We start from the raw sequence: 23,061 nt of genomic DNA, 5'->3' as shown, positions 1-23,061 counted from the left end.
GAGTCAGAATTTGGCGTAAACAGAATGAGAACAAGGATCCATCATGCCTTGTTACCACTGTGCAGGCTGGTGGTGGTGGTGTAATGGTGTGGGGGATGTTTTCTTGGCACACTTTAGGCCGCTTAGTGCCAATTGGGCATCGTTTAAATGCCACAGGCTACCTGAGCATTGTTTCTGACCATGTTCATCCCTTTATGACCACCATGTACCCATCCTCTGATGGCTACTTCCAGCAGGATAATGCACCATGTCACAAAGCTTTAATCATTTTAAATTGGTTTCTTGAACATGACAATGAGTTCACTGTACTAAAATGGCCCCCACCATCACCAGATCTCAACCCAATAGAGCATCTTTGGGATGTGGTGGAACAGGAGCTTCGTGCCCTGGATGTGCATCCCACAAATCTCCATCAACTGCAAGATGCTCACCTATCGATAAGGGTCAACATTTCTAAGGAATGCTTTCAGCACCTTGTTAAATTAATGCCACGTAGAATTAAGGCAGTTCTGAAGGCGAAAGGGGGTCAAACACAGTATTAGTATGGTGTTCCTAATAATCCTTTAGGTGAGTGTATATTGAATGGATTCTGAATATATTGAACGGATTCCGAATATATTGAATGAAACTCTATATATATTGAATGGGTTCTGAATATATTAAATGAAAAGTTTGAATATATTGAATGAATTCTGAATATATTGAAATTCAAATTCAAATTTTATTTGTCACATACACAGTACGATATGCAGTGAAATGCTTGGACAACTGCCCGTGACCGTAAAATAGTGACAATGAATAGAAAATGTAGGGAATATTTGATTTTTAGTATGTTTCATTGTATTCTGTGTGCATGAGAACAGAGTGATTTTCGTCCTGTTCTCACGACATAAGCTGTGCTTTCAAAAAACACATCCTATGGAAGTTTATGTTAAAGGTCGTAAAACTGTTAAACGCTCGTAAATTGAGAGCTACTCCTAAATTTATGTTCTTCCTTACCTTATCTGTTAAAAGCATCCCAGACTAAATGTAAACACTTCTGCATCCACCTTTTCTTTGGTTCTTTGTGTGTGTGCGTATATATACTCCTGTCTCCCACAATAAACTTTGAACGTCTCACTGAGCACTGACTTGTGTGTATCATTGAGGGGTTCCCTGGTACCAGGCGGGACAAGCAGAATACAGGCTGAGCACTGAGTAGACAAAAGGAGGTCTACCAAAATTCAAGAAATCCTTACAGAAAATAAATATAAAAAGGAAAACAGAAGCTAAATTCGACTAAGTAAGAATGATATAAACACCTATACAGTACAAAATATACAATATAAGAAAAATGTATAAAAAAATAAAAATAAATAAGAGACAGCTGTACTGTACAGGACAAAATATACAATATAAGAAACATATATGAAAAATGAAAAATATAAAAAAAATAAGAAACTGATAAATATTGAATGAAAAGTCTGAATATATTGAATAAAACATGACGTCATCAAAACAGCGCCATTTTTAGAAAGGATGAGTGAGTCAGCGAAAAACTTGGTTGCTGCGATTCTGAGAAATGAAGAGATGGTCAGCACGTTAGTTGGCATTGCCATCAAAGTAAAAGTATTATAATATTTTTTTTTAGACCCCTGTGATTATACAGTACTATTTTCAGAGCACTAATAGCATATGCTGCGTCACCAGTGCAATATGAACCCTGCAGTAAAGGATGCATGATGCTTCCTATATTAATGGACACACGACACTTCCTGTAAACACGCGCACACACACACACTCTCACCATCCCGCAGCCGTCAGATCTAGCAAAATAAAATCCCCAAAATTAATAAAATTCAGTTTTGTTTTTATAGTGTTTTAAAACGTGTATCATTGTCGCAAAGCAGCTTTACAGAATCAATAGAAAATGTATGTAAATGAGTCTGAAATGTGTGAGATAACGTGTATAAATGATGATGATGATCAAACCGAGGATAAAATTAATCACTGAGTCTCGGTCCTACCTGTTTTAATAAACACCACTGCAGAGAAAAGAGCTCACACCACACGTTCAGCACCAGGGGACGGACAGCTCCGTTTCACAGTAGATCTATTGTAATAACATACACAATACCAGGAAGGGGAGGGGCGTATCTCATCACACTGGCTATAAGTTGGTTTTCCACTATCCTTGCAGAGCTCTGTTGGTTCCTTTTCGTTTCTTTTCTCCCGGTAAAGCTCGGAGTTGTAGGTGGAGGTAAGAGGAGACACTGACTGTAGACCCGCCGTCACACAAGCCTAATAAAGAAGAAATACACTACAACCTTATAACCTGTGTGTTGTTGTAAAGCAGCTCATAAAAATCATGCAAACAGTAAAATGTGCACAGACACATTAATAAAGGCTGGAATAATTCTTCCCATCTCACACGTAGAGTCGAGGGAAAGAAAGAAAAGCAAAAACATTTTAGAATCAGCAAGAAACTTTATTACAAACGAAAATCAAAGTAATAAAGGATCTCGGTCTTGAGTCTGAACACTGAAGAGATGACCATAGTGTATGATTTTAGAAGTCTTAAGAGCAGGACATACAGTATGTGTCTCCTTTAAACTGCTAATTCTTATTTATATTCTCACTTTCACTCTCTCTCCCACCACTAGATGGCGCTCCATCCCTTTAGATCACACCTCCTTATTGACATGTGACTCACACACCTCCTGCATGTGTAGTGTGAGTTCTGTCTGTTAATCTGTCAGTGCTTTTACTTCTCCTCATCTTAAACAGTCCTCTGTAGAGCCTGGGACAAACTCAACTTATTACACACACTGACTGGAGTGTGTGTGTGTGTGTGTGTGTGTGTGTGTGTGTGTGTGTGTGTGTGTGTGTGTGTGCTTAAGTAAAATATGTTACTTTTTGTTTCAGTTCTGATTGTTCTGTACACAGCTGCTGTGTGTAGTTCACTGTGTGGGACTGAAACACACAGTCCTGTACATACGTCAATAACACACATGTGTTTCTCCACAGAATTTCTGGACGAGTAAACATGAGATGAGGGACAGGACCAGGACCAGTGGGTGAGGACTCTTCATTACTGCATCACCTGCAGAGAGACAGAAATAAATCCTCAAAACATTTCAGTCATGAACAATGTTAGTGTGGGTGTTTTGTTTTTCCTTCAGATTATTTGAAAGGCTACATGGGATTTAAAAACAAGACACTTTCTCCTAGGAATCATGTTTAGACTAAAACTAGCACAGTATCTCTTATAAACAGCAGCAAACAGACGGTGGAATTTTCCCACAAATCCATGAAACTATCCAAAAAAATGAACATAATTCCATCTGAAATAACACATTACATTTAATAATTTTGTCACAATCATAACTCCTCCCTCCTCTGTATGTAGACTTCTCAGTGATGCTGAAGTGACGGACACTGTGGGTCAGGTGTAGGTCAGACTCACTAATAATGTGGCTCAGTGTTTCTCTTCCCCAGTCTTAACTTTCACTCCATTACTGTTGTTAAACTCACACTTTATTAACCCACAATTTACACAATAATCAGCAGGATTATGTCTTATTTTAGCATGTAATATATTAGCAGTACTATACCTTCTATCTTTTGATAATATGTGGATAAAATATTTAATTTTGCTATTAGAATCATTTTCACTCGTAAAAAACTACATGTAAGAATGTACAAATGTACATTTACAATGTAAATGATCAAGGCGTGTTCTTTTGAGACTGATTCATTTACCATAGACTGAGAGTTTAACACTGTTGATCAGGACTGTTCCTCTCTTGGTGTGTCTTACTGTCTGGTAGCTGGTGTAGACTCCTGTATCAGTAAATGTCAGATTGTGTAACACCAGTGAACAGTTCCCCTTACGCAGCTCCTCCACAGGAACGTCCACACGACCCTCATATCCCTCACCCTGATACGACCTCTCACTCAGTCGCTCAAACACAATCTCAGATTCAGTGTTCCATCTAATATACAGTCTGTCAGTGTCTACACTCTGCACACTAATTTAACATGTGAGCTTTTATTTGGATTTACATTAAACAGGTGAGTCCTACAGTAATGTCATCAAGGTCTGCATTAAACCCAGACTTAATCAGATTCAGTACACACTTCCAGTTCTCCCAGGTCTGTTATCTGCTTCATTTCAGGTTCTGATCTAGTCCCTGTTTGACTTGAACGCCTCTCATATGTGTATGGAAGTCAAACTAGGACTACTGTAAATGTAGTACACAAGTATTCCCACTCTTTTGCTAAGCTTTCTCAGCATCCAGTGAAATTACAACCTCAGGAGATACAGATGTTTGTTTGGAGTGAATTATATTAAAAAGTGTACGAGTATTAAAAAAGAAATACCGTCCTTTTATGAAACCGGTTTGCTCCTCAGATATAACATGTGGTAAAACATCTTCTAAACGGGATGCAATTACTTCAGCCAAAACTTTCACATCAGCATTCAGCAATGATAATGGCCTATATGATCCACACTGAAGGGGATCCTTTCCCTTTTTAAGAAGAAGAGCAATTGAGGCTTGGTTAAAGGTAGATGGTAATGAGCCCTGATCGAAGGATTCATTGAACACACCAAGAAGCATCGGTGCCAATTTATCTATAAACTTTTTATAAAATTCAATTGGAAAACCGTCTGGGCCTGGAGCTTTATTAGACTGCATTGCCTTAATTGAAACTATGATTTCTTCAAGAGATAATGGAGAATCCAAGTCCCTTACAGATATTATATCAATAACAGGAATATCTATACTTCGAAGGAAATCATTCAATTTGATATCATCTTTAAGGCATTCAGATTTATAAAGGGAGGATTAATATGTACATCAGTACAACCGGAGAGCGAACGCTTCATCTCACCTACGGTACCCTTTAGCGCAGACAGTCCGGCATCAATGGCGGCCTTGTCATTAGCCAGTTGTGTCTTTACAGCCTGTAATTCCGATTTAATTGTAGACAAATCATCACCCAATGCAGCACGCAGTTCCGCCTTAAAAATATCCGCGATTTCGTTTCTCAATGAGGACAATATCTCGAGCTTCAGCGCACCCGTGTCAATCACAGAGACAGTCTGGTGAACCGTGGGGTCAGCGCGCAGCGGCGAATCACGCGAAGGTGAGGCCGTGACCTGTGGATTAGGCCTCAGTTGTGACTGCGTTGTGCTACGTGTTTTAGTGTTTTTACCGGACATCGTAACCACCTTTAGAGACAAATGTACAAATAAAACTGTTATGACAGGAAGAATGACAGTAAAATTAAAACTGGAAAGCGCAATTTAATAACAATTTTAACAATAATCCTCCGGAGCCCCTCAAAACACGTCCTACTCCATCACGAGCTCAACAGCGCCCCCAGGTGGAACAGTTTTTGATAGTTAGGCAGGCCCAGTGCTGGAGCGGAGAATAGGGCCTTTTTCAGTTCCTGTCAGAGGCTGTTGGAGCGGATAGTTGTGTCAGGAATCCACTGACGACAGTAGTTGACCAGTCCCAGGAAAGCCGCCCTCAAAATCAGATTTCCACATTCGAATACGTTTAAACCTGCCACGAGTTTGTATTTTTTTTTCCTCCCTAATGTGTCACAGCTGTGTTTGGTTTTCCCATTTAATTTGTGTTGTATTTAAGTATTTAAGCATCTCTCTCTATATATATATATATACAGAGAGAGAGAGAGAAAGAAAAAGAAAGAGGCATACTGTATTGCAGTAAAGGATGCATGATGCTTCCTACATTAAAGGATACACGACACTTTCTGTAAACACACACACACACACACACACACTCTCTCTCTCTTTCTCTCTCTCCATCCCACAGCCGTCAAATTAATGAATTTCAGTTTTGTTTATATACTGTAGTGTTTTAAAACGTGTATCATTGTCGCAAAGCAGCTTTACAGAATCAATAGAAAATGTATTTAAATGAGTCTGAAATGTGTGAGATAACGTGTATAAACCGAGTCTCGGTCCTACCTGTTTTAATAAAGACCACTGCAGAGAAAAGAGCTCACACCACACGTTCAGCACCAGGGGACGGACAGCTCCGTTTCACAGTAGATCTATTGTAATAACATACACAATACCAGACCCCTCCCAATACAGAGGAAAGGGGAGGGGCGTATGGAAGCAAATCAGTCTTATTAATAATTCACACAAAAGACACGATGCACACGTGCGTATACCAATTCACGTGCACGAAAATAATATATATTCACAAAAAAACCTCACGTGCACAAAATAAATGTGTTCATAATATACGTTTCACAAATGCAAAACACAATTCAGAGATATACAACTGTGTACAAAATTTTGTGAATGTTTAAAACGCACGAGTGTATCATAGACTGTGAATGTGAAAATCGTGTTTAGTGTGTGAATATCCCTGTATGTGTGTGTGTGTGTTTGAGACTTTGCCCACGTGGGTCACACGTTCTCTTTAGTCAATCAGATGCGACCTCACCATTCGACCAATCACAGCCCTCCATCAGCATCAAGTAGTTCATCTTTACACACAGATATATATTTATGATAAAAGTGTTGCTTAGAATTAAATTTGTATAATGTACAACGTCAGAATGTATAATAACTTCTTGCATTTATTTATTTTGAGTTTCACAACTGCAAATCAAATATACAGTACTTTTAACTTAATTAAATGATTTTTTTTTTTGTATAGGAAGTTTATGGAAGTTTGTATAAAATGTGTATGTGTATGAATCAAAATGAGCAGATTCAAAGATTCAAGATTTTTATTGTCATAGATACCTAGGTACAATAAATTTCTTATTTTGTCTTAGCATGTCTTTTTGTTAATAAATGCGTAAATAAATAAATGAAGTAGAATAGAATTTTAAATTTACGGTATAAAGAACTCATAATACGGTTTAACAACCGTTTCCTAGTACACTGTGGTAGAAGTAAACAATTAAAATGACAAAGTGGAGGTAAAGTGATGAGTGGAGACAAAGTGACATAATGTCCCTAATGTGGACAAGAAATAGAAAAGAAATGTCCAAAACTGTGGCCAAATGTTTTGAGAATGACACAAATATTTTCACATAATTACCAAAGTCTGCTGCTTAAATATTTTTAGGTCTTTAGTACTAAGGTACACTAAAGTATAATAACATGCATTTAAAGTGTCTGATACTTATATATACAGGGTATCTATGACAATCTATGACAAAATATATATATATATATATATATATATATACAGTGGAACCTCGAATTACGAGTAACGCAGTTTACGAGTGTTTTGCAAGACGAGCAACAATTTTTAATAATTTTTGACTTAAAAAACAAGCATTGTCTTAGTTTACGAGCACCGAGTATCATGTTTTACGCATGCGCTTCTTGTTTTAACACCGAGCGTTACATCATCACAAGTGAGCCAACGGTTTTTCTCTCTCTTGCAGCAGAATTGTAGGTAATCGCCTCTCCTGCTGGGTGAATACACACACACAGCGTGTGTGTACGTGCGCGCGCAGACACACACACACACACACACATTAACGGAGAGACCATTTTTAAAACCGTTTAAAAATTAGCAAGGAACATTCCTAGTCACACTCACGTGAGCGCATACTAACAGGATCACTGCTGTAAGTAAAACAACAACAACAACAACAAAAAAAACAAATTAAACAGCTCCTCACCTTTGAAAACAATCGCGACAGAGAGAAGTTTGTGTGTTTATTTGGCAACCTGAGAGAAGGGGAGCTGTAAAGCCGAGACCTATCGTCTCCCCTGCTGGGTCTTAGTGCCTGCAGTGTTTTTGAGTGTGCGCGTGTGTGTTTGTGTCTGTGTAAGGCAGAGAGTTTGTGTGTTTGTTTGGCAACCTGAGAGAAGGGGACCGTAAACGCGAGCGAGCCCCCCTTCAGCCCCCCTCCTCTCAGGTAGTTAGTATGCTATCCTGTTAGTATGCGCTCACGTGAGTGTGACTAGGAATGTTCCTTGCTAATTTTTAAACGGTTTTAAAAACGGTCTATCCGTTAATGTGTGTGTGTGTGTGCGTGCACATTTTACACACATACACCCTGCATGCACAAACGAAAACCCTTATCTGTCGGGATTTATTTAAAAAAAAAATTAAGGTAAAATGCAGGTTAATTTGTTTTATTTTTACTTTATATTTTGTATTAATTTTATTTTCTGTATTTATTTTTTTGGGCTGTTGAACGAATAATTTAAGTTTCCATTATTTCCTATGGGTAAATTAAATTCGGTTTACGAGTGTTTTGGAATACGAGCCCACTTTTGGAATACGAGCCCACGAATTAAGCTCGTAATCCGAGGTTCCACTGTATATATATTAGGTAAAGGTAAATAAGACCATTTAGCGTACTATGGTTTATATACACCATACGGATTGCTGCCCAATGAGAGTCTCTGTCTACCCTTAGGCTTCCATCCACCTTGAGCTCACTTATTCCTCACCCTATAGGATGGACAGAGTTGGACTATTTTTCAGGTTATTTATAAATAAAGCATTTTTAAATTATTTTATGATAAGTGCACTTAAATGTAATCGTATATAGTTATAAAATAATAATAATAATAATAATAATAATAATTAATAATAATTAAAATAATGTGCTGAATATCACAAGATCTTATTGCAAATCATTCTTATTAAATCGTAATATTATACGTAGTAGTAGTTTTTTTTTTTTATTAAAACAAACAAGTTTTTAAGTAAAACTTAAATGAACCTATAAGCAGTTTAAAATTACTCTGGTGTGGTGGCAAAATTTCTACTTATTGGTGATTTAAAATGGCATAAAGGTTGTATAGAATAAACATAATAATGTGCAAAAATATTTACTCATCATAGTCAGTCATCATCTATGCGGGTTTACCCTTACAGTATAAACATGGAATTCATTCTTAGAATTGCTCAACTCTATAATGGCTAGTGGTCAGAATACAGAGACTTTTCTATCTTTTTTCATTTATTTATTTCTGATTTACAAGTGCAGGTGAAACATGAAACTTCTAATGAGAACACTCACACATCCCGCCCGGTTTCGCGTGTTAGGCCAACGTGATAACCCACAGTGCTGGGGCTCGAATCCCAACCATCTGATCAAAAACCCTGTAACTTACAACCTTCATGAAAGCCAGTTTCACTATTGTGTCTCTAATGGATTTTGTAAATGCACTTGACAATACTGTGCTTGCAAAACCTGTTCCAGCACAGCTGATCTTCATGTCTTAAAATAACCATTACATTTTATTTTTTTTTAGATTTAAAAGTGGACAACAGACTGTCGTCCTCGTCTCTGGATCCACAGCAGCACTGAACTGGAGAAAACACTGACTTGCCCTGTAGTTACTGTATTAATTAATTAATTACCTCGTTAACTACAAATCACTGTGTTTTCTATCTGTAAGTGTTTAGTTACTGTTACAGTGTTTGTACAGGTGGTGCTTTGTTTTTGTTTTAGAAATAGTCATTATATAAAATCTAAAGACAAATTTAATTCAGATTTTATTTACTACACTGTATTTTTATTTACCAACATGTATGTGGGAGGAAAATGCACAAATGTTCTAATAATTTCACTAAAAGATTGAAAAATCAGGTCAACCGTCACCAGCTGCTAACAAAGTGGACCCGTGTGTAAATCAGGCTGTCATGGGGTCGTCTGTGACAATATTGTTTAAAGTCATGAGTTATAGTCTTTTAATGCAGAAATCTAAGGAGTAACAATAGGACAAAACAAGAAAAGATAAGATTTTTTTTTAAATATATGAAGTTTATTTTGTATTTACATTGTGTTTGAAAGCTTTTTCTCTCTTTTTCTTTTCATCTTTTGTCTGTTGTATATTATTGTATTGTACAGCTTTAAAAGTGTACCTGAGCATCGCAACAAGCATGTAAATGTACAATCGTCCCTAATAATGATTTTTCCACATAAAATAAACCTTTGCTGTAACTGTTGTTTGTTTTTACTCGACTAAGAAGTAGTTCATTAGAAAGTTCATTATAAATCTGTAACATGCGTATAGACTCTTATATAAAGATCACATCTCACATGTTGGTGTGTATGTCTGGTCAAGAACACATGAATGTTCATTTTACGATCTTAAACAGAGTGTAGAAATTAAACACACACCAGTCAAATCAACAGAAAGTGACATGAAACAACGTATTAATCCAAGTTTACATTCAGCTTTAACAAATGTGTTCATCAGTCAGAATTCAACTTGGAAAGGTTTTGAAATCTCTCAAGGAGCTGCAGATTTACATGTGAAGAAAAAAAAATAACCATTTATAAAAAATAACCAACAATCCAAACAGGATTTTTCTACCATATTTATGACATCATCCTGTAGAGTGACGTGAACACGGTACAGTCGACATGACTGAGCAACATTCCACATTTCTCACTGAACATTAGGATCAATAACACACTTAGAGTGAACACACTAATGCTGTGTCATTTCCCTAGGAAGTATAATACTGTATATACACTCATGGCCACTTTATTAGGAACACCTTTACACATGTACAGTTATAATGAAGACAAGACGTGACATTTTGTTCCAATCTTCTTACACACACACACACACACACACACACACACACTCCATACACTCCAGTCAGTGTGTGTAATAAGTTGAGTTTGTCCCAGGCTCTACAGAGGACTGTTTAGGATGAGGAGAAGTAAAAGCACTGACAGATTAACAGACAGAACTCACACTACACATTCAGGAGGTGTGAGTCACATGTCAGTAAGGAGGTGTGATCTAAAGGGATGGAGCTCCATCTAGTGGTGAGAGAGAGTAAAATCTTAAAACTTAGATAAATAATTTACATTGGAAAAGCAGAATGTTTCTCAGACTGATTACTGAGTATGAAGGAATATTTACTGTCTGATACTGAGCTGATAAACTTTTAAAAAATATTTATAATTATTATTATTTCTCTCATATATTTTTCCAGAAAGACTTTAATGAGACTTGTGTCACGTGATCCAGCTTTTGTCTTTGCAGATGAAGCCAGTAGTTAAGGGACAGTTGTGTCCTTCTGAGACCCAGGGACATTTCCCCCATGTCACCCTGCAGGACTGATGTTGGACGTGTCCTAATCTCACCTGAACACAATCTTAAAGCCTGATATTTAATCTGGTCTAATTGTTTTTATGAGAGACCACGCCCCCTAATCTCCTTCTGATCTGATTAGTCCAGTGTTAATGCTAATGTTCACTTATCATTAGGAAAACATTTACAAGTTAAACACTGATTTTAATGAATTCATATATTTCTCTTAACTGATTTAATAGAGTTTTTATAAATGTAAGTAGTTTAATGTATTTATTTAGAGTTTAAATTGTGGCACAAATAGAATTAAATGGGTATTTCTAAGGATTTTAAAAATATTTTTCATTTAAATAAATTAGATTCAAATTTATTGAGCAAAGTATAAAGTTATAAAGTATAAAGTTATAAAGTATAAAGTTATATAGTAGCTTTGTTCTCTGGTGTGTGTAACGCACCAAAGATACATAATCATATAGGTTTTTCCCTCTAGTTTTATATTTTTCCATAATAAACTAAATGGCAGCAAGCATGTTTATAATTAAAGTCTCATACAGGTGAGACACGGTGGTGTAGTGGTCAGCACTGTCGCCTCACACATCCAGTGTCCGGGTTTGATTTCCACCTCAGGCTCTGTGTGTGTGTGTGTGTGTGTGTGTGTGCCCTGTGATGGATTGGGATAGACTCCAGGCCCCCGTGACCCTGAATACAGATTAAGCGGTGTAGACGATGAGTGAATGAGTGAGATTGTGAGTAAAGTCTCATACAGGATGACTTTAATCTTCACAGCATAAACAATGTATTCTGTACAGGATCGTTCCCTATGTATAAAGTCTGTCTTATAATTAAAGGAGTATTAGCATGTACATGTTTAGACAATATCATGTATTAATTCATATTTTCTCCCTCCAGTGCTAGTTCCTAAAGAAACGCCAAAACCCAAACCTCTAAAAGGTGAGCTAATGCTCCACCCAAAAGCTGAAATCCTACAGAACTAAACTTTTAATGTATAATAACTTTGAATTTCTGAATTATCTTCCAGATACTGCCCGAGTGAACTGTCTTCACCCGCTGGTGCTGGTCATGTCCCTGCTCTCATTTACTCTTTAGTAATAAAACCATTACAGCAGTGCTGCAGCCAGGAGGGGTGGAATTCAGACAAACTGGGTGAGGGTTCATTGGGTGACAAGGATTCAGTATGAACATTTATTCTCTTCAGCATGAGAAAGGTGGAGATCGGACCTGATGCTAGGACATATATTAGGACAATTAATCAGTTGTATTACTTTTAGTATTAATATTAATAAGGATACTTAAAAACTGGATGCCACTGGTTTACCCTTTTCTCTAATTTAGTTTAAGTTCTCACTACATGACACAAATTACGATCTATGTCCTCTGCACTACATTCCAGGCTCTGTCCCTGCATTACTGTAGCATTTAGTTATTAAATGTCAAATATTGTGTTTAAAATGATCTTGGTCATAAACAACACCAAATCTGTTTGTGTTTAAATGCCAGTAATGGTAGTCATGTTCTGCAAAGTCATTGTCAGCATTATTGAGTAGTAAAGTATGGACACGCCCACTCACTCACTGTTTAGAACAAATAGGGCTTTCACTTAAATTTTGACTTGGAAAACAAACAAGTCTTGGTTTACGAGCACCGAGTATCATGTATCACGCATGCGCTTGTTTTGACGCCGAGCGTCACGTGATTGCAACTGAGCCAACGTTTTTTCTCTCTCTTGCGCTGCAGAATTGTGGGTAATCGTCTCCCCTGCTGGGTCTTAGTGCTCGTCTCTTACTGGTATAATCGACAACTGTGCACGTGTGTACTGTTTACTATAACACTGTGACCACGTGTGTGTGTGTGTGTGTGGGTGTGTGTGTAAAACATATTTTATTTTGTGTCTGTAAGCAAGACACATTAGAGAGGTTAATAATCAATTTCTCTCTCCGCTCAAGACTCAGCCTTCTCTTTGCCTGCCCCTCCTACTTTTGCCTTCACAGACACACAGACACACACACACTTTCTCTCTGCTCTACACAGAAACACTGCTCTGTCGCGATTCTTTTTAAAGGTAAAGTGCAGGTTAATTTTTATTTTTTTTACTTTACAGCAGTGATTCCGTTAGTGTGCCGGTCAATCAAGTGTCATTAGAGTGATTTCTTGTTCCGATAAAAGTGTTTCTGTTGTGTGTGTGTGTGTGTGTGTGTGTGTGTGTGTGTGTGTGTGTGTGTGTGTGTGTGTAAAGAGTGGAGGGAGGGTAGTTCTGTAAAACAAGAAGGGGGAGAGGGGAGCTTACTTTGGATTTACACACACACACACACACACACACAATACGAGCCGCTTCTCGAACTAATTATGCTTGTAATCCAAGGTTCACTCATATTTGCTTTTCAGTGGAAAATAAAGTAATTAATTAGAAAATTTATCTGTAACATGCCTATAGACTTTTATATAAAAATCACATTTCACATGTTGGTGTGCATGTCTGGTCAAAAGCACATGAATGTTTATTTGAAGATAAAAAAGTTTAGAAATAAAACTTTCATGTTTCAGTCAAATCAACAGAAACAACAAAAAACAATGTCTTGATTCAAGATTACATTCAGATTCAACAAATGTGTTTATTAGTCAGAATTCATCTTGGGAAGGTTTTAAAATCTCTCAAGAAGCTGCTGTTTTACATGTGAAGGAAAAATAAACAATTATGTAAACAGAATTTTGTACCATTTTTATGATATCATCCTGTAAAATTATGTGAACATGGTCTGGTTAACATCTCTTCCTATGCAACCTGAATTTGTAATCATTTTTTAAATAAATGTAAATATGTAATGTTTTAGGGGATAATAATGGGGGAATAGGGAAAAAAAATCCATACCTCTGAAATTGAAAAATCATTTAAGAAATGCACTTTTTTAAGATTTATGGAGTAATATAACACTGAAACATTAAACTCTACTGGAAATTGTTTAATTAAGTAAGCAGTGAATTTAAATTGCACAAGTCCCCCAACTACAAGACCCCTGGGAGGTGAACAATAAGTAAATTCACCAGGATATTTTACTTTATTTTGTAAGATTCAAAAATTAAAAATAAAGTTTTGCCCAAAATGCCAGAATGAGAAGCAGTAATAATCCAGTTGTGCCTTTTCACTGATCACATTTCTTAACCCTCCCAAACTGATGTAATCTGTATCTCTGACAACCCTGACTACGGTGAGAGGACTCGTAATGAGGACAGAAGTCACACGGGAACACGAGAAACAGACTGTATGAATGTGACTGAAGTCTGCTGATCTGATTCACATTAATACAGAAAAACAGATGTTTTTTAGAGGATTTAATTCCAGTCTGTTCAGAGGAAACACAGTGAGTGTGACAAGGTGAAAAGGTGAGTGTAAACTTTACACACCTTTAGACAATCTATCAGTCTTATGAAGTTGGATGAAGAATCACTGAGGAACCTCTGGAGGGGGCAGTTAGGGTTAAATTCAGGTGGGGTAAATTCAGGTAAAATGGGGTAAGTAATGGGAGCTGCTTTTACTGCTCCAGTACTTTACCCCTCTTAACTTACAACCTCATTGTACAGCTCTTTAATTTAAATGTAATTCTGCTTCATCACTACATCACACTATTACACTGAGTATCATTAAGGAAAGGTGTGTCATGTTTTATATTTAGAGTGTTTATAGTTCCATTCAGTGTTCCATATAATGTTTTTTAAAATTAGTTCATGTTCTCACTTGCAGTCATTCCCACAGCAGCATATGTTTGTTAAAGCAGTTAAATAGAAAACAAAGATAGTACAGAGATTGCAAAGTTCCTGAGAAATCCATGTCAAGACGTGTCTCATGATCATGGGAAGGAAAACGTGATGCTGTTTTTCAGAAAGGAAAATGCTACCGCATTGTCCTAAATATGATAATCTGGAAGTTTTCAGGCTGTTTAAAGGCACAGTCAGCAGAATGTATGTAACCTTTTGGACCAGTAAAATTGTGATATAGTGAATTACAAGTGAAATAATCAATCTGTAAATAACTGTTGGAAAAATTATTTGTGTCATGTATTACAAAAATTACAAATCAGTCCCAGAACTACAGCAAAGGACCTGGTGAAGACACTGGAGGAAACGGGTACAAAAGTATCTACAGCGGACCCTCGGCTTCTGAATTTTCATTTTATATGTTTATAGTCATTAAACTAAACTATTATGCAACCTAATGTACTTGTGTCGGTGTGACAGAACTCATGGCAGTGCTAAGTTTGGTTGTTATGGTACAGTAGCAATCACATGACTTCACTTCCAAAACTCTGCTGCTCGACTATTAACGTCTATGCGTAAAAATGAGAACATATCTCTCAAGTTCTGGCTTCTCTTCATTGGCTTCCGATACAGTACCAAATTAATTTTAAAATTCTCTTGGTCACGTTTAAATGTTTACATGGCCTTTTATTTTATTTTATAATTTATGTGAATCACTTTGGGGCATTCTTTTTGTTTAAAGTGCTATACAAATAAAGATGAGTTGAGTTGAGTTGAGTTGAGAGTCCATTTGGGAGCAGTGTTGGTTATAACACTGTTATTAAAAATGTAATCTGTTATTTAGACAATTTTTTTAATCCGTGAGCCAGACAGCAGTCATTTCCAATCTGTTAGTGTGTGTGTGTGTGTGTGTGTGTGTGTGTGTGTGTGTGTGTGTGTGTGTGTGTGTGTGTGTGTGTGTGTGTGTGTGTGTGAAAAATTCGTCCTACAAGCCCCGCCACCAAATATCTCCCTTTTTGGAGACATGTCCTCAGGTTCATGCTATGGGGAGATTTGCTCTAAAAGGGACTGGTGCACATGTGGATATATTGAATCAATATATCAATATTTTTGTGGACAAATATACTAAAAAAAGTGTATGTGAGCAAGAAATCCTACAAACCGAACAAGAAAAATATTATTCTGACATTTCACATTCGTAAAACAAACTAGTGATCCTAACTGACTTAACACTGACCTAAGAAAGAGGTTCTTATGTGAGTATAGGAGAGCATAAGTCTAAGTTGACGTCCATGACATGCAGGGTCCCACAAGGCTCAATTCTTGCACTCCTCCTGTTTAGCCTGCGTATGCTCCCACTAAGTCAGATAATGAGAAAGAACAAAATTGCCTATCAGAGCTATGCTAATGATACCCAGATTTAATTCAGTTTAATTCAATTTTATTTGTATAGCACTTTTAACAATTGTCATTGTCGCGAGGCAGCTTTACACAGTCAAAAGAAGTTTGTATGAAATGTGAGTGTGCATGAATCAAAATGGTCAGATAGTCCCTGGTGAGCAAGCCGAGGGCGACACTGGCAAGTAAAAACTCCCCGAGATGGTAATAGGAAGAAACCTTGCGAGGAACCAGACTTAACAGGGAACCCATCCTCAAGCAGGAATTGATCTGCATTCATACTGTGTGTTAGGTGGCAGGCAGTTCAGCAAGAAGTTAATTGATTTTAATATCAGTCCAAGTAGTTATTGGAGACTCAAGTAGAAAATTCCAGTCCTGAACTATCGAGCCACTGTGGCCACGTCAAGTCCTCAGAGAAACAGCTGTCAACAGTCGAGGCCAGAACCGTCTTCTAGGTAGAGAAAACCATCCCCAGACACCAGGCGCATCCCATGAGACACATGAGCATCCATGCGACAAAATCTCCAACCAGAAGCGGGCCACCAGGATGGGTCAGACAGGTCCGGACATACGGTACTCCAAGACATACCGGGAACACAATGTTATCTCGATGACATCATCATAACCGGTAAGAATGATAAAGAACACCTTCTCTCAAAGGTAAAATCACCAAATCACTCAAAGGTACTAACAAGACTAACAAGACAAGTGCATATGGCTTGCGTGCAAAGAAAAGCAAGTGTGAGTTCTTCAGGGATGAATCTCATATTGTGGTCACATGATAGACAAGCATGGTCTACACAAATCACCAGAGAAAATTGAAGCAGTGCTCCATGCACCAAAACCAGAAAATGTGTCACAGCTGAAGTTATATTTGGGTCTTGTGAACTATTACCATACGTTTCTCCCAAACCTATCGACACTGCTGCATCCACTGAACACACTACAGCAGATCAGAGAAAAATGGGAGGGGACTGAGGAATGAGACAAAGCATTTGATGAAACAAAAAGACAGATTACATCAGATGAAGTACTGACCCTCTATGACCCAGCACAACCCATTAGACTAGCATGTGATGCAAGTCCCTATGGGATAGGATGTGTCTTGTCTAACCTCCCCATTGCCTATGTGTTAAGATCACTGAATTGTGCAGGAAAAAAACTATGCAAAGGTCGACCTTGAAAAAGTTCCACTATTATCTTTATGGGAGACGGTTTACACTTGTGACAGACCAACAACCCCTGGTAGCAATCTTTAACCAATCTTTAAGGCATTCCAGTGGTTGCAGCAGCCCGTTTACAACACTGGGTGCTCTTCCTGGGAGCCCACAGCTACGACATTGAGTTTAAAGGGACCAAGCACTATTGCAATGCAGACGGATTGTCACGGCTGCCATTGTCAACAACCGGAGGAGGACAGTCCCGCTCTGCAGACCCAGCAGAGGTGTACCATACGATGGTGGTGAGTCAACTGCCGGTAACAAACTGGGAAATTCAAAGACAAACAATGCTGGATCCTAGTTTGTCAAAAGTCTTCGAATCCACAGTAAAGGGATGGCCAGCCCAGGGCAATCCCCTGTTTCCAGAGTTCTCATCTCGGCGTAACCAACTCTCAGTGTGCCAGGGAACCCTGTTGTGTGGATCTTGCGTAGTGGTTCCATCGAAGCTACGCTCCAGAGTTTTAGAGACTTTACATGAAGGGCACTTAGGCACAGTTAAAATGAAGACTCTAGCCCGTAGCTATGTCTGGTGGCCGGGCATTGATAAACAAATTGAAGACATCACTAAAACATGTTCTGGGATGTCAAAAGATCCAGAATGAGCTACCGCAAGCGCCTCTTCATCCATGGGAGTGGCCTTCAGCCCCCTGGCAAAGAGTGCACATAGATTTTGCTGGCCCATTTATGAAACCCATGTTTCTGGTCACAGTTGAAGCCCACTCCAAGTGGCCAGAAGTGATACCAATGAAATCTACTACCTCAGAAAACACTGTGAGTGCACTTAGGACCATCTTCTCTCTGAATGGTCTACCTGAGCAGATTGTAAAAGATAACGGACCACAGTTCACCTCTGATGTGTTCAGTTTTTTCACAAAAAAGAATGGCATCAAACATATCAGGTCAGCACCATACCATCCAGCTACAAATGGCTTAGCCAAAATATTTGTTCAAACTTTCAAAAGGGCTGTTAAGGCTAAGAACTAGAAGAGATGCCTTTTTAACACAAGGTGGACAACTTTCTCTTCAGCTACATGTACAGAAACTCTGTTCATGCTACAACAAACCAAACACCTGCTATGTTGTTTATGAACCGCAACCTCAGATCTCGTATTGAGCTCCTGAAACCAAACCTGCGACAGGAAGTACAAAATATATTACAAAGTTGGGACCTCTCACGTACACCGTTGATGTTGGAGAACAGAGTACTTGGAGACGTCATGTGGATCAGATCCTGAATGCTGAGCCAACTGTTAATGCATCACCACCCCAAGATCTTTCCTTAAGTACTGATCAGACTGTTGTTGTGGATAAGACGCCTGATGGTAATGTCTCCACCCAGAGCCCATCTACTGTGGAGGCTACACCACAGCTCCAGAGGCGTTATCCTGTTAGGCACAGAAAACACCCCCTAAGAGACTAGATTTGTGATTGCCTTGATTTGTCACAATGCAAATAGCTGTGCATAGTTTAAAAGAAAAAAAAAGTTATTGGTTATCTGTGAGACATAATATATGTATAAAGAAAAAAAATCCTTGTCATGTAAGGATGTTGTTGTTGTTGTTAAATTGTTGCTTTATTTAGAGTTGTGGGGTAGTGATCTAAAAGGGGAGGAAGTGTGGTATTTGGATCTACTTTCAGTGGTGTGCTGTGGCAGTGCTTCCTGAGCATGTGCATATATACTGCTGCACTGTTATGTGAAATATTAAGTGTGTTTTCTCTCGAATTGATAGTAAAAAAACGAAAGAAACCGGCAGTCTTCGCTCCGTCTTATTATTCCGTCTAAATCAGCATACTATTATCTTAAAAACATTGCACAAACTTTAAATGACGACTTGATGTATCTGTTTCTCCAGTACTTGGACTAAAGTTTTGGTGCGATTATTTTCTATTTCTTTTTGTAAGTATTTTCTTCTCTTTTATGTAAAGCACTTTGAATTACCATTGTGTATGAAATGTGCTATACTAATAAAGTTGCCTTGCCTTGCCTAACACTCAGGAGGTTTACTAGAAATAAATGTCCGTTATTGTGAAAACTGAGTGTAAATGTATTTGATATAAAGTGTACGTAAACTTCTGTCTTTAACTGTGTGTGTGTCTGAGGATTCATTCAGTATTATCTGTAAATGCAGTCTTAATAAACACTTCTTTTTGTTGTAGTTAATCTACACACACTGATGCATTATGGCCAACGTTTCTTACATCTGCATCGTGTGGATCAGCATCTGCGTGGGTAAGTCACATTTTATTATAAAATAAAGAACAAAAAAACTTGCTTAAAATAATTTCACTCTTCATATTAATCTGAATTACTATCTTCCCATCTCAGACCTCCTCTCTGCTGAACCTGAGATCAGTGTATCTGGCCCAGTGGGTTCTACAGCTGTCCTGCCGTGTCAACTGACGAGTGTAGACACTGACAGACTGTATATTAGATGGAACATTGAGTCTGAGATTGTGTTTGAGAGACTGGGTGAGAGGTTGTATCAGGGTGAGGAATATGAGGGTCGTGTGGACGTTCCTGTGGAGGAGCTGCGTAAGGGGAACTGTTCACTGGTGTGGAGCAATCTGAGACTGACTGATGAGGGTATCTACACCAGCTACCAGGCATCTCTCCATACCAGTCCAAAAGAACTCCTGACCAACCGTGTTGGACTTTCAGTCTATAGTGAAGGTGAGTCAGAACACGCAATAATCATTAAACACAATAAACTTCTGAAAGCAGAGCTAGACATGAGGACTGGTTGGATAAGTGATGAATAATAAAGATCAGTTTAGTGACAACATCCCAGTGTTCCAGTCCCAGTGTGTTTCTTCACTACGCAGATCATTACAGATCACTGCATGGGAGTGTTAGATGGAGACTGATATCCACTTCACAATATTCTTTAATATTTGATCATTTTATATTATGTAGTTAATAGATAAGAGTTACAGTATCACTAATGTTCAACATGCAAAGGAACAGACTTAATAATGCTGGGTTTAATAACAGTACTGAAGTACACTAAGGTCATGGAGTAGATTATTAATGAATCTGACCTACACACACCTCACAGTGTAAATTAATGTAACTTCATCAAGAAATGCACTTACACAGGATTTATGTGTTATGATGCTGTAATGTGTATTTATTCATTTTTTTAATTCCCCAAAGAATCACACAGAGGTGAATCATCAGCTCCCTCAGGTGAGTCAGTATCTACCTTCCCTTCATTTTAAAACACTTTGATTTTCCTGATTAATCACTTATCCAGTCTTATTCAGAATGTTAGAGGTGTGAGTAAGACCATCTCCCTGAACCTCAGTGTATTCATTAATCCTGTGTGTTAGTGGCAGAGGGCTAGGGCTAAATGTAAGCACAGTTACACTCGGGTCTATAAGTATTTGGACAGCAACACTGTTTGTGTTTAAAGGCTCGTCTCAAAAAATTAGAATATAATTGAAAAGTTTATTCATTTCAGTGATTTAATTTAAAAAGTGAACCTCATATATTATATGAATCCATCATACACAAGCTTATATATTTCAATAGTTTATTTCTTTTAATTTGAATGATTATGGATTACCGCAAATAAAAAACCCAAAATTCAGTGTCTCATAAAATTTTTATATTGTGAAGAAATTCAATATTGGAGACTCATGGCGTCACACTTTAATCAGCTAATTAACCCAAAACACCTGGAAAGGTTTCCTGAGCCTTTAATAGTCTCTCAGCCTGGTTCAGTAGGCGGGCTGTGTGAGATTCAACAGGACTGGACAGCAGCTGGAGTCAGTGCTTCAAGAGCCACCACACACAGACGTATCGAGGACACGGGCTACAACTGTCACATTCCCTGTGTGAAGCCACTCTTGAACCTGGGAGAACGTCAGAAGTGTCTTAACTGGGCCTGGGACAAAAAGGACTAGACTTTTGCTTAGTGGTCCTCTTTTTAGATAAGCAAATTTTGTACTTCATTTGGAAATCAACATCCCAGAATCTGGACGAAGAGAGAAGGGGCTCAGAATCCAAGTTGCTTGAGGTCCAGTGTAAAGTTTTCAATGAGTGGTGGTTTGGGGAGCCGTGTCATCTGCTGGTGTTGGTCCACTGTGTTTTATCAGGTCCAAAGTCATTGCAGCGTCTACCAGGACATTTTTATAGCCCTTCATGCTTCTCTCGGCTGACCAACTTTATGACGCTGATTTCATTTTCCAGCAGGACTTGGCACCTGCCCACAATGCCAAAAATACTAATACCTGGTTTAAGTACCATGGTATCCCTGTGCTTGTCTGGTAAGCAAGCTCGCCCAACATAAACCCCATAGACAATCTCTGGGGTACCGTAATAAGGAAAATGTGAGACACCAGACCCAACAATGCAGAAGAGCTAAAGGACACTACTGTATCAGAGCAACCTGGCTTTCAAAACACCTCAGCAGTGAAACAGACTAATTGCCTCCATGACACGCTGCAATGTTGCAGAAAAGTAATATATATATATCAGTCTGTGTGTAATGAATCTATATAATATAAGAGTTTCACATTTTGAATTCTGTGTACTCATCAGCTTTATTTAAGATATAATATTGTTCTATTTATAGGAATTATCCAGTCCCTCATTTTTACAGGCTCAAAAGTAATGGGACACCTGAGTGATGCGCAGTGTAAAGGCCAGTTGTGGCTGTTCCTCAGTTATCTCATGACAGATTAAGGAGATAAAAGGTGTGGAGTTGATTGAGAGTGTTGAATGTGTATTTGGTAGATGTTGATGAGACTCTCAGTACACAGTGTAAAGAGGTGCTGATGCAGGTGAAGGAGCTCATCATTAAAATGTGCCTAGTGTATGTCCGTACTGTACTGTGCGTGTGTGTGTTTGTGTGTGTGTGTGTGTGTGTGTGTTCTAGTTAAACATATTTTTGTCTCTCTGCAGGTGATGCAGTAATGAAGAGTCCTCACCCACTGGTCCTGTCCCTCGTCTCATGTTTACTCGTCCAGCTCTTCTGTGGAAAAACATGATTGTGATTAATCTGACTCTAACCTCTCTCTTCTCTCTCCACATATACACAGTTTTGCAGTTTGTTTGTTTTTAGTCTTTCATGCAATACATTATCTTTAGTGGTGCAATATGTTTACTATATCCTGCAGTTTTTAGTTATTTTTATATTTATTTAATTTTACTTATATTTTTACTTATTAATCATTCTACAACATATTCTTATCAGCTGTACATTACATTTATTAATCAGCCTGTAATTTATTTATTTACTGTGCAATTACTGTGAATTTCGTTCATATTAGCTCTTCTTTGTTTCCAACCTATAAGTCAAAACAACGAGTCGACTGCAAAGTAATTTTGTTCTGACTGTGCATTATATGTGCATTGAATTATAGTAAAGAATTAATTAATTCATTCATTTATGATTCCCTTTTCTGACTTATGAGGAGTTTATTCACACACATGCACTGTGATGTGATACAGTAATGATCATTGTACAGGTCGAGTGGTTGTGAACAGTAATAGTGCACTTGTGTACAGAGCGTCTGAACAACTGAAGTGTAGACGAGTTTAGACTGTGTTCTTTAACCAGTGAAGGTCTCAAATTTCCCTCAATAATGGATTAACAAAGTACATAAGTCTGC

The 23,061-nt window shown here is 38.0% G+C and overlaps 1 protein-coding gene across 1 annotated transcript; it reads left to right on the top strand.

The window, feature by feature from the left end:
• Nucleotides 1-14,319: 14,319 nt before the first annotated feature.
• On the top strand, nucleotides 14,320-22,437 carry LOC128511851 (CD276 antigen homolog). The gene is made up of 5 exons (XM_053484853.1): nucleotides 14,320-14,455; nucleotides 19,603-19,675; nucleotides 19,772-20,116; nucleotides 20,600-20,632; nucleotides 22,352-22,437. Exons 2-5 carry the CDS (start codon nucleotides 19,627-19,629, stop codon nucleotides 22,435-22,437), a joined length of 513 nt encoding a protein of 170 aa, XP_053340828.1. The 5' UTR covers nucleotides 14,320-14,455; nucleotides 19,603-19,626.
• The last annotated feature ends 624 nt before the right edge of the window (nucleotides 22,438-23,061 follow it).

Source organism: Clarias gariepinus, chromosome 2, assembly GCF_024256425.1.
Source record: "Clarias gariepinus isolate MV-2021 ecotype Netherlands chromosome 2, CGAR_prim_01v2, whole genome shotgun sequence".
Taxonomy (NCBI): Eukaryota; Metazoa; Chordata; class Actinopteri; order Siluriformes; family Clariidae; genus Clarias; species Clarias gariepinus.
This window is presented reverse-complemented; position numbering and strand designations above follow the sequence as displayed.

What these genes read in the sequence shown, in the direction of transcription:
- LOC128511851 (XM_053484853.1), top strand. Translation starts at nt 19,627, where the DNA reads ATGGCCAACGTTTCTTACATCTGCATCGTGTGGATCAGCATCTGCGTG. An exon ending in GTGGATCAGCATCTGCGTGG is followed by an intron (nt 19,676 to 19,771) that starts GTAAGTCACATT and finishes TTCCCATCTCAG; the next exon opens with ACCTCCTCTCTGCTGAACCT. An exon ending in ACTTTCAGTCTATAGTGAAG is followed by an intron (nt 20,117 to 20,599) that starts GTGAGTCAGAAC and finishes AATTCCCCAAAG; the next exon opens with AATCACACAGAGGTGAATCA.